Raw genomic sequence first — 11,917 nt, forward strand, 5'->3', positions numbered from 1 at the left:
TCTGCGTAAAGTGTCACAAAGGGACTTTTCTTACCGCTGCCTACTACTTTGGGAGGAACCCTAGGCATTGGGAATGGGCACCGCCATCCCCTGTGATAATTGGGCCCCATTACTACTGACTGTGAGCGGCATGAACAAAGCCTATAGCCGACGGCCCAGACCACGAAAAGAGACCCCTTTAGAGTGGCCCGCATTGTTCCGTCATTATCGGGGTTGCGCTGGACCTGCAAGCCTTTCGCTCGTTCTACTCCCGTTTCCAACCTGCGACGGAAGAGAATTGCCGGTTGGAAAATCACAGTCCGAAGCGGGTTTCCGCACTTGATGTTGTGCTGGTCAAGTATGTCTTTGTATCGCGGGGATGGGCAGCTGAGTGCACCGACGCCACGCGCGCCCTTTTAAGGAAGACGTGCGCAAAGCTGTCGTAGTCGTCTGAAGGGAGGTCGGAGCTTTGCCCGCGAAGATGGGGTAGACCGGCGGGACCTGTCTTGAACCGCGACCCGCTTACGGGTTTGCCGAAGTACTCACTGAGTCCCGTACTCGCCCGTCTTAGCAAGAGTGTGCCCATGTGTCCTGAGGCCAGACTGCCAGAGACGCAACTCCCTACAGGAGCGAGCACATGGAGGAATGCCGGCGGCCCGCCCCTGCTCGTTTTAGACAGGCAGATGACTCTGCGGTTGAATCATGTGTCAACGCCGTTCAGTCCATGTCGTCCATCCCGCTGCTGCTCGCAGCCTCGGTCTCCTCGACGAAGAGACCGATCATGGAGCTCGCCAACATGGTCTCGTAGTTGACCCAAGGATGGATCTCTCCAAAGAGCTTGGTCCCGTCGCGGCCGGCACATCGCAGAAGCTCCGGCTCTCCACCTGGATGGTACGGCAAGTACGGGGAGATGTTGTACACGCGGCCGTTCAGCGCCGTCCAGGCGTCCTTGCCCTTGCGGCCCGTCTGCTGCTTCAGCATGCTCGGCGTGACGCGCAGGTATGGCGTGCCGGCGGGCAGGTTGCGCAGGTCGGACGTCGGGTGGTTCGCGATGCGCGCCCAGTCCAGCGGCGAGCGGCCCGGCTCGAGGATGACCTTGCGTGAGGGCTTTGCGGGCTTGCTGCTGTGTGTTGGCGGGGGAGCGAGGGTGGACGAGCCTGGCTGGCGGTCGTAGTTCCTGTTTGGCAAGGGCGAAGGCCGGCCGGCTGGGGCTGCGAGGAGCGAGCTGCCGGATCTTGTGCTGCCACCGCCGTTTGTGGGCGGCAGGCTGTTCAGGGTCGGCGGGCGTGGCGGAGGAGCCATGAGACCTGGGCTGCCTCCTGCTGGACGTGGCGGGGGCGGCATGGAGAGCCGTGGCGGAGGAGGCATTGTGTTGCTGTCTTCAGACGGGTCCGGCGCAAGGGTGAAGGAGGGAATCGCGTTGCTGGGCCCGGCAGCGGCGGTAGCCTTGGGCGTGACTTGTGGCGAGGAGCTCCCATCTTGAGGCGGCAGGACATTCAATTCGACGGACTCGGCGTTCTGGTCTTCCCCGCGACTGGTAGTGATCGAGGGCGACGACGAGGAGATGTCTTGGATGGGCGATGAGCCACGACTTGGCGGAGGAGGGCGCGTTGTCGAGGGCGGCTGCTGGATCGTGGGGTGGCCACGTATGAGAGCCCATAGCGTCTCGACAAAGGGAGGGCGGCGGAAGACGACCCAGACCACGGACGCGAGGATGAGGGAAAGGCCGACGACGGCCATGGCGGGGGGACGCGATGCGGACCAGGGCCCGGCACGGGATCGGCTGGCGGCGACGTGCTGGGGGGGACGAGGATCGTGGCGTCGGAAGCCGGCCGGCGTGGTTGAGGCTAAGTGCTATGAAGAAATGAAAACCATTATGCGCAGGACTAATGCAGGAAAGCAGGGCGGTTGTAGCAAACTCTGTCGTGAGAGGGGACAGAGGATGATGCTGGCGGAGTTGATGCGCCTGCGCAGGGAAGAGCCTGTCACGATCCGAGGGGCGTGGTGGGCTCGGCGCCAGCCGCCACTAACATCCACAGATACTGCTGAGCAGACAGACCCCTAATTAAGAAACATTTACTACGCTAACGTGGCCAGTGACACCCGACAGCCAGGGACCACGCGCTTTGTCATCATACCTGAAGGTACTTACTATTAGGCACGGGAGACATGGACATGGATGATGCTTGTCTTGGGCATTTGTGGGGTGTCTCGCAGCCACCGGCTTGCACGTCTCAGAGGACCATCATCCGCGGGCCGAGGAGAGTCTCGACTGTGGGTGGCATCTGATCTGTGCAATTGTCCAGCAGCGAGGCATGACATGCCTGCTCGTACGCGTGGGTGGGTGATGATTATCTACGATTGCCGTGCGACGATCGGACGGACTAAATGTACCAAGGCAGGGGACCCCTCTTAGCTCTACACCGCTATTGAGCCCGACATTGCAGGTCACTCAACACGTCAATGCAGGCCCAGGCCGCGACCTACAGCCACCAACATCCAGCAAGGTTGCTCACTGGAGAACGCGGAGGAGGGCGGGTAGATGGACGTGTCAACACAAGGTTTGACGGAGGGGTCGAGCCTTATCAGAGCAGCGCTGGCGCGTGTGCTGTGCTGTGCTGGCTGGCTGGCTGGCATGTGCCATGCACCAGGCGGAAACCAAACACACAATCCAAGAGGGTATACCACGACGGCTTATGATGGCTCGTGCCGTTTTCGATAGCCAGCCAGCCAGGAAACGAGTAAACAATTGTCGGCTCTGGACTCTTTGAATTGCCAATCCCGTTGTGATTCTGCCACTCGTCATCAGCACAGTGTCTCTTCTTCTTGTCGTGCCTGCCTGCTGCGTTTCTCCTGAGCGGCGACGACCGTGCACCTGCCCAGGCCAGACCGCAAGAGAACCCACCCACGGCTGCACGACCATCCACGATCCTCATCTGTCCTGTCAACAACCAGCAAGACGGCGCTGCACTCACAGGAATCCCCTCGATGCCCGTCCTAGCAAGAGCACCAGACACGGGCAATTGAGCAGGACGGGCTTGTCACTGCTCCCGCCTGATCCTCGGCTGCTCTCCACTCCCCTCGTTCCCGCTGCACCGGCAGGATGCGCTCGTTGGGTCCGGCCAGCCACTGCTCCCTCGACACCAGCTCCGACCTCTCCTTGACGTCCTCCACCTCGCGCGACAGCTCCTCCCGCCCCAGCTTCAGGGCTCACGCCAAACACAAGCCTCCCGCCGCCAGCATCGCCACCGCGCCGCGCTCTTCCTCCGCGGCCTCAACCACCACCACCATCACCACCACCATCACCTCCGCCAGGGCTTCCTCCGCCGCCGCTAGGTACGCCGCCCTCACCGACGCCCACGCACCAAAGCGGCCCCGTGCTCTCAGACCCGCCCTCCACCAGCAACCCCCGAGTGCACGCTCCTCGGTTCGCTCCACGTCCGACTCCCTCCAGCCTCCTGCTGGCCACTCGCCGTCACCAGCTTCCCACTCCTTTGAGCGTGCCAGGAAACGGTCCTCCCTCTCGCCTCAGCCCGGCCCCCGGCGTTCTTCAGCCGTCTCCGCGAGGTCGTCATCAAACTCGTCTGGCGCCACTTCTTCAGGCAGGTCGGTGTCGGCAACCCTCAGCTCGTCCACATCCTCCAACTCCACGCTCGCGGCCAAATCACGGCGATCCCTCGCTCCCACCAGCACCGCAACCACAAACACCTCCGACAGGCGAGAGCGAAGGAGCAGTGGCATATCCACCACGACACCCACCGCCTCTGCCCCTCCCTCGGTGGCCAGGCCTTCTTCGGCTGCATCGCTCGCTCATCGAGGAGCCCCAACAGTACGCCTTCACAATGGTGCTCTGCGCACATCCGCACCAGTTGGATTCGTGAAGCAGGCACCCCTGGGCGTGTCCCGCACTCCCATTATGCCTACAGACAGACCAGGCCAGGGCTCGGCGCCTGTCAGACCAACAATGCCGACCCTCAGTGCCTCTGCGATGCGGCCGTCGAGCAGAGCACCCCTAATGCCAAAGGTGGCAGCAAAAGGTCACCAAGCCCCTGCCCTGGCACCAAGTGCCATGACAACGCCGGTTGCAAAGCGTTTCTCTCATCCAAAGATCGGTACCACAAACCACCACGATGTTGATTCTCCCAGCGCAGACACTCCAGCTCCATATCTGGCTGCGCACGTCACCCCACGTTCTGGAACGAGGCAGGTTCGTGTGGACAGTGCTAACAGCACCCCAAACGGAACACCCAATTTAGACCGGCAAGATGGTTGGGACCCATTGCCGGGCAGCACTGCGCATCTTTCCAATATCGAGGCACCCAACTTCAGAAAGTCGACAGACTATGGCAACGTCAATAGGATCGAAAGCCCAACGGCCTCCGACTCGAAGTTCTTCCATGCAAGCGACGTCAAGACTTCCCTTCCTCGACCAGCAGCTCCGCATACCAAACAGACTCCTTCGAAGCCACCCACGTTCTTCTATGCCAACGGCAACACTATCGGTGATACCCCTCCTCCGACCACACAATCCGCGCCGGCACTCGCGCAGCAGACTCAGAATGATGTACAGAGCAAATTCCTCTACGCCAATGGCGTTCCAGAACTGCGACCAAGCCCACCAGTGTCCCGTGGTTCGAGCTCAGGTGTGTCTGGTTTACAGCCAAAGTCAGGAGGCCGTCCCAGCTCTGGCTTACAAAACAGCCCTCAACTCGGCGGCCACGCAGTGCAACGTCCGCACTCGCCTGTCAAGCTCGCCGGTCAGACTCCGCACCCTCTACCCAAAATGCAAGCTATACCTTCGGGCACACCTCCGCGGTCCCACGTCACTTCTCCCCAACCCGCGCCCCCGAAACGTAGTTCGATGCGGCGTACAAGCTCAGGCACATCATCTTGGACTGGTGGCCACTCGAGAACTGGCAGCTTGGTCTCTGTTGAGCATGTGATGAACGCCCCGAGATTCACTTCACCTCAGCTGTCACCCCATTTTGCGACAGAGCCGGTGTCCCCGCTACATGCACCATCTACTCCAGCGCCATTAACCCTCGCCTCCATCATCCAGGCAGCCGATGAATTCGACGACGGGGAGCCGTCGGAGGGCAGCTCTACGGGCGACGCTCCATCCGAAGATCTCCAGAGCCCGACAAAATCAGCGCAAACACCTGACCCGATCAATGAGTTGGTGGCCAATGCTCGCCGTGAACGCAAGGTCCAAGATCTTGAAATCACCAACGCATCTTTAGAGGCAATCAACCGCACCCTGGAGAGACAGCTCAAGAAACAAACGGCAGAAATCCGTCGTTTCAAGCGCATGTCCCGCACTGGTCGGCTTTCTATGGCTTCTGCAGGCCTGTCGAGCCGTGCAAGCTCTGAATTCCTGAACGGCGAACAAGCCGCGGATCTCAGTCTGGCCGATCTCAGTGAAGAAGGCCCAGAGCTCGACGTCGACCTTGCTGATGACTCGTTTTCCGACTCGGAGTCGACTTCAGAGTCTTTGACTCCAAGCATCATAGCCGAAAGGGATTCACGGCACAGGAAAAGAGACGAAAAACGTCTACGACTAGACCTCACAAAGCATCAGGAGATATTGGTTGACTCGCAGAAGCTAAACCAGAGTATTCTTCGCTGCATGAGTTGGACCGAGGAGCTGATCAAGGAGGGTCAAAAAGCGCTCGACTACCATGTTCGAGTCAGCGAAGTCAAGATTGGCGGGCGGATCCTTGACCCTCTTGATGAAGAGGAGGATACATTCGACAGTGCTGCCCTTGACAGTGGCAACCTTGACCTTGACGCCACTCTAGCGGAACTGGACGACATTGCTGCCGATCTTGACCGAACGCTTTGATATGCGGTCTGCAGTGATCGAGGGCACATCCGTGCAACTGCTATATCCAGTTCAGCAATCTGAAAACATCCATCACACTTTCGTTATCTCACAACCACATTATAACCGCTGACGGCTGCGGTCACATCGGAGCAACTCCTTGACGACGACCATGACGACGATCTGTTCTTTGCATTTTCACCGGCATACACAAACGGCGTCTTGTTTGTCGGAGGCTCCTCGACTGTCCAAATCCGCATCAGCATCCACAATCTCAGCGAACACCACTTTTCCCATTCCCCTCGTTTGCCCTTCCTTCATCATCGTGTAAGAATATCGGATACCCCTTCCATTTTGGCATAAGCAGGCGCAAAACTGGATGAATAGACCCATCCCCTCACCTGATCAGATTCACATTTCCTTGGTCTCCTTGCCTTTCATTGTTCAATCTCAGATATATACATATATGTTTGTTGACATGTAATCTCGATACCCCCAAAGACTGTCTCTTATCGAGGCATGCGCACAGTCGTGGCTGTTAAGCAGCAGAAATCTGCCTGAGTACCTCAATTCCGAAGGACTGTCTGGTCCCGCAAGCAGCAAGGACACAAAGAAGGAGGAAAGCCACTGGCATGAGGAAGCACACGTGCATTGAAAGCCAGGCAACTCGCGCAAGCAGGATAGATGAATAGACTTGTCTTTGCGTATACAAAGAATGTATCGACAGATTCTCAATATCTTGCTCTACGGCATCTTGCATTTGTTTCGTCGTGTCAAGATTGACGAGCTTATCTAGACATTGTGACACCCCATAGTGACCATTATTTTTGGTCTTCGCATGCAACAGACTGCACCACGTACTAACGCGGGTTGGGAGAGAATAAGTATCTTCTATGATATAAAAAAAAAACCGAACTACGACGGAAGGGGGAATTTGGGGGGAAATCTTCACACAAGCAGAGTGGCAGCCTCTAGCACGAATTCACATCGGCTTCCCTCCGAGGTCCGCTTGCTCTCGTTCTCTTCAGTGTAGGCCGCGAACCTACGTGCTCGAGCCACGTTAAGGACGAAAATTTTGCTTATTGCCCGCAAAGCGGTTGGGCAAGCTCACCAAGTCTGGAACGGGTACTACTAGTTCGCCGCGGATGTCGCGGCTTCGCTGTCCTTGTGGTCCTTGCCCTTCTTCTTCGAGTCCTTCTCCTTCTTGAGAGCAGCCTCGGCAACCAGCTGCTCAAAGGCCATGTAGTCGCCCTCCTCTTCGGGTGTGCGCTGGGCCTAGATTTGAGAGAAAAGGCAAAAGGTCAGTGGACGCTTCGATAGAGGAGGAATGTGTGTGTGTATGTGTGTGTGTGGGGCAGCGGCCGTTCTTACCTTGCTGAGGATCTCGGCAATGAGCACCATGGCTTGGGCTCGCTCGAGACGCTTCTCGAGCTTGACCTTCTTGTCGTTGAGGACAACGTCACAGACATCACGTAGCACGCTCTGAATCTCAAACTTTGAGCCTCTCCACGCCGCTGTCAAGATCTTGCCAGTGACGCGGCGCTCGTACTCCATCTTGCGCTCGTCTGTCCAGTCCTCGCCGCCCTCCTGCTCCATGCGAGCCATTTCCTCCATGGTCTGCTGTGCGTCGATTGCCGACGAGATCGTGTTCCAGGTGTCCTTGACGAGTGTGCCCTTGTCCTTCATGCGGCTGAAGAAGCCCCCGATGCCGAGGAACTTTTGCGACTTTATCAAGCCAGTGGCTTTCGACAGGTAGACCGCACCGACAGCGTGCAGGATGTCGAGTCCGAAACTCTCCATCTTGAGGTTCTCCACTTCGAGGCGGATCTTCTCCTGGAATGCCTTGGTTACGTCCGAGCCTTTGTCGGTCTCGGTCCACACCGAAATACGGTCGATCAGCTTCCGGGCGAGAGTGTCGATGCGCTCTTGCCGTACTCTCGCGCGCTCCTTCTCGTAGGCAGCGAGTTGATCGCGCTGCTCTTTTGAGAGGCCCTTTTTCTTTTCCTTCCTCCGCAGCTCCTTCTCTTCTTCGGTCTGCCCAGCAAGATCCCCCTCGTCCGATGGTCGGTCCATAAGAGCTGGTCTAATGGGGATCGCGTGTCTCGAAGGATTCGGTGACGGGGTTCTGGAAGGGAGCGGTGGTGTCTCGGTCGATGCTGGGGTGGAAGTGCCGGCGGCCGCAGCCTGAGCTGGCTTTGCTGGATCCGAGCTCTCGTCTTGAACAGTGACGGTCGGCGGGGGGGCGGCAGGCGTAGCAGCAGTCGTGGCGCCCGATGTCTTTGCGCTTTCGCGCATGGCTTCTGCAGTACCAGGAAACTCGGCCTCGTCAGACGACTTCTTGGCCCCAGCGGCAGTAGCAGTCTCCTCTTCCTCGGCAGCGGCGGCGGCGGCGGCTTCCTCCTCGGCCATGGTGATGTCCATGGTTGCCGTCAGGTCCTTCATGAGGCTGATCTCGCCGATCCAGTCGACAAAGGCCTCTCCACCGAATATGCTGCTGAAGAACTCGGCCGGATCGACAAAGCCCTCCTGGGGCTTGGCGCCTTCCTTGCCATACTTGTCGTACGCGGCTCTGAGGTCCTTGTCAGAGAGGACTTGGTAAGCCTCGCCGATGGCTTGGAACTTCTCAGAAGCGGTAGGATCGTCAGGGTTTTTGTCTGTCGGGGCCAAAGTCAGCAGTCAGACCCCGGATGGCCCAAGGAGTCTCTCGCCGTCGGCTACTACGCACCTGGGTGGTGGACAATAGCCATTTTGCGGTAGGCCTTCTTGATCTCGATGTCGGTCGCCGTGGGCTGGACGCCCAGGGCATCGTAATATGCCGTGTCGACGACCATGATGCCGGAAAAGCCTGGCGGGCGGCTGTGAGTCGCTAGGCAAAGAAGGGGTGTGTCGCAAAGTAGAAGATTAGGGAGCCCGGCGGTGACGCCTTATATCCGCGTAGAGCGCTGGCAAAATCGGATGTAGAACTCAAGGGCGAAGGCTCTGCTGCCGACTGGTTTATGTATTGGGGCAAGTCGGCTGTGGTCTGCAAAAGTGAATGGGCGCGGCGGTATGCAGAGATGACAAGGCTCGTCCCAAAAAATGTTGACTCTTCGAGATGGAGGGGTTGGCCAAGCTGTTCGAGTGGGCACATGCGCAGGCGTCCGCCAGGAAAGCAGACAGAGCCGATAGCGTAATGGTGGGGCACATGCGTAGAGAAGCAGCCCAGGCAGGCAGGGCTGGCAGAAAGGTACCTGGTGGCGGCACGGCAGCCCAACAGGGAAGCAAGTACTCTTGGATGCAGGGGTCTGCCCTGCAAGGAAAGTCGGCGTTTCCACTGCGCAAATCGATGAAGTGAGAGGCCGGAGCTGACCTGTGACGTTGACAGGCCTGAGCCACCCTCCGTCGGCTGACCGGCTCTCAGACTGCGCACCGCGCGATTACGTGGATCGCTGGACAGACGGCAGGCAGGCAGGAGAAAGCAGGCACCGACTTAATTAGGCCACGGCACACTAGATTGATGCACAAACACGCACGTTCATTCAGGCACTCCCTTGACATCGACGATGGTCATCATTTACTATTTTTTTTAAAATGGGGCACGATACGCTGGCTCTCCATCATTTAATTAATACGATGCAGGGTCTGGCTTCGGACAGCTTCGCAATCAAGTGTCGGTCCTGGCCATGTCTAAATCCATATGCAAGGGCCAACCACGCTGCATCCCTGCTGGAACAACTTCCGACCCTACTGGACACCGGCAGCCTTCATCCTCTCAAAGCACTGGCGATATGCGTCATGGATCTCGGGGATGTGGTAGCCGTATGTCTTCAGCTTCTTCTCGAGCTTGGTGGTGTCAAGCATGCAATTGCTTCGACCCGCCTTGATGACCTTGGACTGCTCCTCGACAGTGAAATTCTTCCATGTGAACTCTGGCCGGACAATCTCCTTGAACAGAGACAGAACCTCGTTGTGGCTGATTGCTCCGGGGTTCGTGAAGTTGTAGACGCCGGTGTCCTTGTGCTCGGCCATCAGAATGGATGCCGGCAGCAGATCGGTGAGGATGCTGTTGCTATTGGGGATGTCGACCACACGGTCGTACTTGCTGATCTTTGTCACGAAGTTGCGTGGATGCAGGTCGTCCGACACGGGCATCCGGAGCCGCAGAATTAGGCAGTTGTTGTAGTACTTCATCACCTATTATCCCACCACCAAACATTAGTCTAGCTGGCAATGGCAACTGCTCATGCTCACAAAGCTTACCTCCTCGACGTGAGCCTTGGTCTCCGAGTAGAAGCTGCCGGCAAAGTTGGCCGGGTCTGTCTCCGTGAAGCCGGGTCCGCCGATGGGGTGGGTCTCGTCGTAATGGTAGATGCAGCCGGTCGCAAAGACGGTGCAGTGGATGCCGGCCTTGTAGCAACAGTCGGCAAGGTTCAATGTGCCGATGACGTTGGACCGGATGGTGTCTTCCTTGTGGTCTTCGCACCAGTCGACGTTGGGCCTGCCGGTGCAGCCAGCACAGTTGAGAACGTGTGTTGGCTTGACCCGAGCCAGCTCTGCCTGTACCGCCTCACGGTCCTCCATGCGAACGGTCGTCAAGGAGACCTCCTTGCCCTGCTCCTTGAGCAGGCTCTCCAAGTGGCCAGCAACCCATCCGCGGCCGCCCCAGATAAGGTATCGTGGAGGTGTGAGGTGTGAAGCACCATTTGTGCCGTTGGCGTGGCCATTGGTAGAGCCGTTCATGATCACGGTCGTAGAAAGAGATCCGTTGGTGACTAAAGCTGGAGATACCTAGATGTGTGCTGGAGAACAAATGCTGCCACGAGGAAGGGAATATTGAGGTTGACACGGGGGGGTAAAGCTTCAAGAAGGGCAGGATGCTCTGTTCAAATGCTGTCTCGATATTTGGCTCTGCGCCGTCTTGCGCAGGAATGGCGGCAAACTGTGGCCTTTCGCTTGCGTCAATCCCCAAGGTAGGGAAACTAAGACACCCAGGACGTGGCGCCTGGCCTCGCTCCGGGCCAGCACTCCTGAGGCTCTGAGACATCGTACTAAGCGGTGGCCATGCGGGAAGGCGCGGGCGAGTTGAACCTTCTCAACGACGCCCGCTCCAGACCTCAGGTGGAAGTCGCGAGCTTAAGTTGGCAGTCGGCCCACACATCCTGCGCAGCAGCAGCCCACCGGACCAAGACACCTCGTCGGCAGGGAGGGAGAAGGAAGCGGCACTGCCATTACGGACTGGCGCCAGGGAGGCCAGAGAATCATGACCCTAGAGGCGAATATGGATAAAGGGCAAGTCTCACGCAAGGGCTGCCCGACGTCTGGATCCTGGCCTTCAACCATGGCCATTGTCTCGCAGGACGTCAACTCTGTCGTCCACTAGGCATATCGCACAACCGCTAGCCTAGGCGCAGAAGCTTAGCGTGCGACGGATCGTGTCTCTTCTCGATGGACAGCCTGACGGAGGCTTGGGGGAGTTAGCTGATTCTAGGTATTCGACGCTCGATCTCCAGATGCTGTCTGATGTAGAGCTTGACCGTGAAATTCAATACTGACACTCATCGCGAGCAATGACAGGCCGACGTGTGCTTGTTCTAGCTGGCCAAGGAGTGGCTCCCATCTCGCTCCGTCCATGAAAGGCCGGCTGTTCGTTTCTGGCAGACAAGTGACCACAGGTTTTCAGGCCACGAGCTTCTTTGTGCTGACACCGCCATACCTCGCGAACCTCATCCCAGCGCCCAGCCATGCTTTCCTAAGCAATCCTTGACTGGTCTCACGTTGCTGGCGCCCGGTGAAAAGGGTTGGGCCGCCGACGCGCCCTATTCCTGTGGGCAGACACAGCAATGCTTGGTGGTGCGGCACACATCTTGGTTCTGGTCCCGGACAAGGCAATGTCCGCCTGCCCAAAGTAAGACAGTGAGCACAGCCAGATACTTGACCCGAATGGACGTTGGGCCGCCCTTCCCGTGCCCAGCTCAGAAGCAGTGCCAAGTCATTCAAACGGTCCGGGTTTCCGCCGTCGCACTCGATGAGATGGCGGGGGCACCAGATCAGTCGAGTGGTTGGTGGTTGCAAGCCACAATTCGTGCGCAAAGGCCATTACCCCACGGCCAGAGCAACGCTCAACTGGATTCGTGGGGT

At 58.2% G+C, this 11,917-nt stretch overlaps 4 protein-coding genes across 4 annotated transcripts; 1 reads left to right on the top strand and 3 right to left on the bottom strand.

Annotated features, from left to right (window-relative positions):
- Positions 1-735: 735 nt before the first annotated feature.
- Positions 736-1,089, bottom strand: B0I36DRAFT_203508 (cytochrome b5-like heme/steroid binding domain-containing protein; the record flags this gene model as incomplete). Its single annotated transcript, XM_046148800.1, has 1 exon — positions 736-1,089. A coding segment is annotated over one exon (354 nt), but the record flags the coding sequence as incomplete, so codon positions are not given.
- A 1,993-nt stretch (positions 1,090-3,082) lies between these two features.
- B0I36DRAFT_364937 (uncharacterized protein) lies at positions 3,083-5,821 on the top strand (the record flags this gene model as incomplete). The annotated part of the gene is made up of 1 exon (XM_046159062.1): positions 3,083-5,821. The coding sequence occupies one exon, from the start codon at positions 3,083-3,085 to the stop codon at positions 5,819-5,821; it is 2,739 nt and encodes a 912-aa protein (XP_046010583.1).
- Positions 5,822-6,502: 681 nt separating this feature from the next.
- B0I36DRAFT_271408 (X-domain of DnaJ-containing-domain-containing protein) lies at positions 6,503-8,908 on the bottom strand. Its single transcript, XM_046151290.1, has 3 exons — positions 8,526-8,908; positions 7,172-8,454; positions 6,503-7,075 (listed from the first exon to the last, which is right to left on the bottom strand). The coding sequence occupies exons 1-3, from the start codon at positions 8,629-8,631 to the stop codon at positions 6,932-6,934; spliced, it is 1,533 nt and encodes a 510-aa protein (XP_046010584.1). The 5' UTR covers positions 8,632-8,908; the 3' UTR covers positions 6,503-6,931.
- Positions 8,909-9,523: 615 nt separating this feature from the next.
- Positions 9,524-10,519, bottom strand: B0I36DRAFT_364939 (uncharacterized protein; the record flags this gene model as incomplete). Its single annotated transcript, XM_046159063.1, has 2 exons — positions 9,524-9,973; positions 10,040-10,519. 2 exons carry the CDS (start codon positions 10,517-10,519, stop codon positions 9,524-9,526), a joined length of 930 nt encoding a protein of 309 aa, XP_046010585.1.
- Between the last annotated feature and the right edge of the window lie 1,398 nt (positions 10,520-11,917).

This window comes from Microdochium trichocladiopsis (assembly GCF_020744255.1).
Source record: "Microdochium trichocladiopsis strain MPI-CAGE-CH-0230 chromosome Unknown B0I36scaffold_7, whole genome shotgun sequence".
Taxonomy (NCBI): domain Eukaryota; kingdom Fungi; phylum Ascomycota; class Sordariomycetes; order Xylariales; family Microdochiaceae; genus Microdochium; species Microdochium trichocladiopsis.